At 32.1% G+C, this 5,464-nt stretch overlaps 1 protein-coding gene across 1 annotated transcript; it reads right to left on the reverse strand.

The window, feature by feature from the left end:
* Nucleotides 1-3,855: 3,855 nt before the first annotated feature.
* On the reverse strand, nt 3,856-4,570 carry LOC145074962 (protein SENESCENCE-ASSOCIATED GENE 21, mitochondrial-like). The gene is made up of 2 exons (XM_079021272.1): nt 4,400-4,570; nt 3,856-4,292 (listed from the first exon to the last, which is right to left on the reverse strand). The coding sequence occupies exons 1-2, from the start codon at nt 4,456-4,458 to the stop codon at nt 4,076-4,078; spliced, it is 276 nt and encodes a 91-aa protein (XP_078877398.1). The 5' UTR covers nt 4,459-4,570; the 3' UTR covers nt 3,856-4,075.
* Between the last annotated feature and the right edge of the window lie 894 nt (nt 4,571-5,464).

Consider the following 5,464-nt stretch of genomic DNA (forward strand, 5'->3'; position numbering starts at 1 on the left):
AGGAATATCATGATTGTTAGATAGAGAAATTAAGCATGCTTGATAGATAGTTTCGATTGAGAAAATGAGTATTGAGAATTTGATCATGATTTATGAGATAGATCGTAACCGAGTGATTGATCACTATTGAGAAAATGAGAAATAGATCTTAACTGAGAGATTGATTATGATCGAGAGAAAGAGAGACAGATCATCATCAAGAGATAGATCACATTGAGAGATAAATCATTTTCTGATAACTTGATTTTATTAGATCTGTGATACATGATGTACATGATTTATATGATTATGTGAACTACGCGATTTTATGTTACACTAAACAAAGTCCCGCGCGTTGCGCGGCGCAAGTTAAAAATATATTGTTAGAATATTGAAAAATATGTGTTTATAATGATTATGTTATTGACATTAATTTTGACATAATATTTTTACATTAATATATATATATATATATATATATATATATATATATATATATATATATATATATATATATAATCTCAACTATTCTGAACAATAATATTTAGTGACATCAACCCACATTCCTCGGTAACAAAATTAAATATAAATATCTATTTAGAATTATTTTTAACAATTGTTATGATTGATTAATTTAAATTTTTACTTATGTAATTATTTTTTTAATTTCATTAAAGTTGTTCATTTAAAATATAATTTATTTGTAGCTAACGTTTTGTAATTTATAATTTGATATTATTATCATTTAAAATTATTGTTCATTAATTTTAAACCACTTATTATTATTAATAAGTTAAAGAAGAATTTTAAGAAACACTTAATATTATTGTTTAATAATTATTATTTAAATATGAAACATATACTAAATAATTATTGTCCATGATTTTTACAATTTGATTTTATTATTTATAACTATTGTTTGTTAATTTTAAAACCACTTATTATTATTAATAAGTGAAAAAACCTTTTAAAAAGCATTTATTATTATACTTAAAATATTAAATATATATTAAAATATAAAATGATACGATAGACAATTTTCATTTTAAAAGAGACTTACATGGATAATATGGATAATATGACATATTCATGATTTTTAATTAATTATTTTTTTGAAGCAACACAAACATACAAACATATATACAATATTTAATTAAATATTATCTATATCACATTTTATAACATATGATCGATAACATTAATCTGATTTAATTTATATTAAAATTTCAACCACAACATACAACGGTTGCCTTAAAAGAATACTTAAACCAAGAAAAAAAAGAATTAGTATATAACAAACTTAAAAATTAAAACTTTAACATAATAACATGACTTGAAAATTGATCCAAAGCCCTCAAACCAACACAAAAACCTTTAGACTTGTTTTCTTTGTGAATTTTATATGTGATTGGTATTTGTGTGTCTACACAAATAGATTAGTCTTTTATAGTAGATTATCCATTAATTGCTTATTAAACATATTATATAAGTTATAAAACCTTTGAATGGTAAATCATTATTAAGAGACTTTTGAGTGGTATTCATTAAAATAAGATGTTTCAAATGAATATGGTTTGAGTAAAATGCATCATGGGAGTTTCAAATAAATATGGTGAAAGGAAAAATGCTTCCTTTATAAGTATATAAAGACTAGTTATTACTAATTAAGCCATGAGGCTTATGTTTTTGTGATGATATTTTTTGCAAGTAGATTATTGTGACCCCCAACTCGATCCTATACTTGGGGCCAGTACGATCCTTGTGATAACTTTTTGTATACCAAAATGCTAGTGTACACCAAATTATTTTTTATAAACTTTAAATGATAAATGAGAAATTTTGGGGTATACCTTATATGAAAAACTCAGCGTTACACTGAGATTTTCTTGACGAGCTATTTCAAAGGAAAATACAATGAAATTGTATTTCTTCCTCCCAAATTTGATGACATATCAAATTTTTTGTCCTCTCACCTCTAAGTGTGCCAACCCTAAAGATACGAAAATGTCACATAATTTGGTAAAAGTATGTGAATACATGGTACAAGTTGAGAGGAGAAAAAACAGAAGGAGCATTAGCTCCTTCAACCCGTGGCAACTTCAAATTTTCTGTTACCGGACATGGAGGAGAGATGGAAACATTGATACCGAGCACCTCGAGCCAATACTGTCCACTCTAATGTTCTATTAAAATCTAATTTCTTTTCATATAGATATGCATTATGTTGGTGATTTTAGTGTCACCCAGATAATTGTGTAATTGGAACTTACGTATGAGCTAAGGGGCTTCGTAATTTGTACTCAAATATATATATTTGGGTATGTGCGGAGTGCACACATGTATAAGATCGAATTAGAAGTCGGTTCGACGACAAGTCGGGGGGTCCGGGGCAAACACCCCCGGGTTCGGGGTTTCCAAAGGGGCAACGCCCTTTAGCGGAGTCTAGGGGCAGCACCCACCCTTAGCGGGGTCCAAGGGACAGAGCCCCTGGTTGGGGTCTCGCTGCCAGGTCAATGGGTGGGGTCGAGGGGCAGCGCCCCAAAAAAACTTTTTGGATTTTACAAGTGGGTACATAGTGGAAAAATCGAATTTTTGAGGATGAATATGGTAAAACTGACTAAGATCATCAGTTTTGGAAACCATTGATTTCCTCATTTATTCCGGATTCCCTTGATTTGTTTCCACAGAAACCGATGACGACCAACCCTAAAATAGGAAACCCTACATCTCATTTTCTATATAAACTGCTCTCTTCCTTAAAAGGGATACTCTTTAGCAATGTTTTAAAAACCCGTTTGAACCGGCCGGTCGAACCGGTTGGACCGGGAACCGGGAAAGGGAACGGTTCAACTATTATCGGTTTTACATTGATTTCTGAATCGGATTGAATCGACCGGTTTTTTGAAAAAAAGAACGGTTGAACCGGTTAAAATAAACCGGTTAAACTGAATAAAAACACATGAAAAAAAACCATTTACATAATAAACTTTGTTGATTTTTTTCGAATCTATTTAGTTTTCTCTAAATAATAACATATGACAAATGTTATAAATTCTTTTGATGTGTTTGTATTCATAAAAAACTATATTTCATTTCGGTATTATACGTTATTTTCTTTTTGACATATATGAATTGATGTAAAACACTAAAACTTATGGTTATGTGTTATTTTAATGTATTTGGATTCATCTACAACTTATTTTTATATGAATTTTTAATGTTTGAACTTGTAAACATCAAATTCATAATTTGTATATGTATGTATGTTTAGGAAAATAGAAAAAAAAAACATGAAAAATATAGAAATCGGTTCACCCAGCAGTCGAACCAGTTGAACCGGGAACCGGTCACCATACCGGTTCAACTAAAAAACCGGTTTTTAAAACATTGCTCTTTAGCTCTCGTTTTTCTTCATCCGAACTCAGGATTAATTAGTAATTTGGCTTATATTTTCTTTGTCTAGAATCGTTAGTGTCCCTTTGAGATTATCCTATATTGAATTTCTTGTAAACCGGACATAAGGTATAAATATCAGTTCGGAAAATATTTACACAATCAAAGGGGTATCTCCGGTATAAACCTTACCCAGTTTCTAACACATTACAGTTCATTAATAATATAACAAATCAATTTTTGTTACAGTTCATTAACCCTATTAATTTGTTACCAATAAAAATAGTTGTACGAATGATACATCATGTAAAAATGAAGTATTCCGATAGAAGTAAATTGCGTCAATATCACAACAAAACACCTAATAGACGTCGGATTCCCAAACCAAACACTCACAGAGATTATAGAGGCACAGAGTATACGAATAGATAAATGTTTCAAGTTCAGTGGAATAAAAAGTAACATACTTCCAACACGAATATGTTTACTAGTATTTAACGTATATTTTTTTTATTAATGGAATGATTCCTAGCTTAGTAACAAGAATATTGACCGGCCAAATGAAAAACAAATGCTTCATTGCTGCTGAACAAAATCAATAAGTTTCTAAACAATGGCGCTATGGATTTTTGGATGAATGATATTAATCAGCTTCACTCATCTTCATCTTGCAACTTAAGAATCCATTTTCAATGGCTTTAATTTAGTGTTGACGATTTTTCTGTTTTGACAGTAGTTCACGGAGCTCAGCGGCGTCAACCTGGTTTATTTGGCTTTCCGGCTTGTAGTAGCCTGTAACGGGATCTGGAACCCATGGAGTCGATTTCTTCGATTCCTCGCCTCCTTTCTTCATCATTCCAACTCCACTTCCTCTCAGGCTTCCAGATACACTCCCCTGTGTTGCTGTCGCGAATCCACGTCTGTTAAAATCATTCAAAACATACTGATTAGATCTCCAAAGTTTCTTAATCTCAAAAAAGTTTTCTACAAATTAATAAAGCTCCCTCAAACAGAGATGATTCATTACCTGGCAACAACAGAGAGTTGATCAACGATCAAGGATGAGATAATCTTGGCGTTCGCCATTCCACTGACTACGGATCTGCGAAAATTAGACTGATTTGAATCGCCGGAGGAGAGAAACTTCGAGAAGGAATGGTTTTTGTGAAGAAGAAGAAGAAGAAGAAGAAGTGATTGATGAATTGAGAAGACAAGGCATGGGTGATTATATAGAGTCGAAGAAATTGGAAAGGGTCAAGTAGTGCCTGACACCTGGCGTCCATAACGCGGGCGAAGAGGCGTATTCTTTTTTAACGCCAAACGGGCGACGACTCTTTAATTATTTTGAGTTTACAAAGTTTTTGGTCAGCGTATGCTCTAAAGTTTTTTACAACAAGATTTCATTCTTTTATGCAAGTAAACCAAAAATATCAAAAACAAAGTGTGTATAAACACGTGGTAATTAAAACCTTTAGACTTGTGTTTTCAAGTGTTCTATAAAATTTTCACAAAAGATTGCTACTGTAAATAAAAATATATAATTACAATTTACTCCTTGCAACCAATCCAAGATGTAAATGTATTATTATTATTATTATATTGTGTGGTCCTTTTGTTGCTGATATCTGCTGTGGGGAATCGGAGAAGCAACTTGGTGCGGGGGAAGGAATTTGGTGGCGGCGGAAAGATTCTACGAACTTGCATTGAAATGTGTGTGCGGGGCCATAAGCAATTACACCACTTGTGTTTGGTAAACGTCATTTGCATTACGTCTACGTGTGTGTAAAAAATGGAAGACCTGAATTCGAAGAAAAAAAAACGTAGCAAAACCCGACACTTATTTACACGTGTTTGATAAGGTGACCAACAAACGAGTTGAATGAGTTAGGTAAAATGTTAAAATTTTGGATTAAAAATACATCTCGTATATCGATGACGAGGAAGGTCGTGGTCTCCGTGGCTATAGAACACTGTCGTGAATAACACCCTGACGATCCGTGGTAGGGGTGAGCAAAAACCGAACCGCCACTAAAATTAACCGCAATAACCCTAAAAACTGCAACCGCAATAAAAACCGATGGTGAGGTTTTTT

This window comes from Lactuca serriola, chromosome 9 (assembly GCF_051521515.1).
Source record: "Lactuca serriola cultivar US96UC23 chromosome 9, Lser_US96UC23_V15, whole genome shotgun sequence".
NCBI classification, from domain to species: Eukaryota; Viridiplantae; Streptophyta; class Magnoliopsida; order Asterales; family Asteraceae; genus Lactuca; species Lactuca serriola.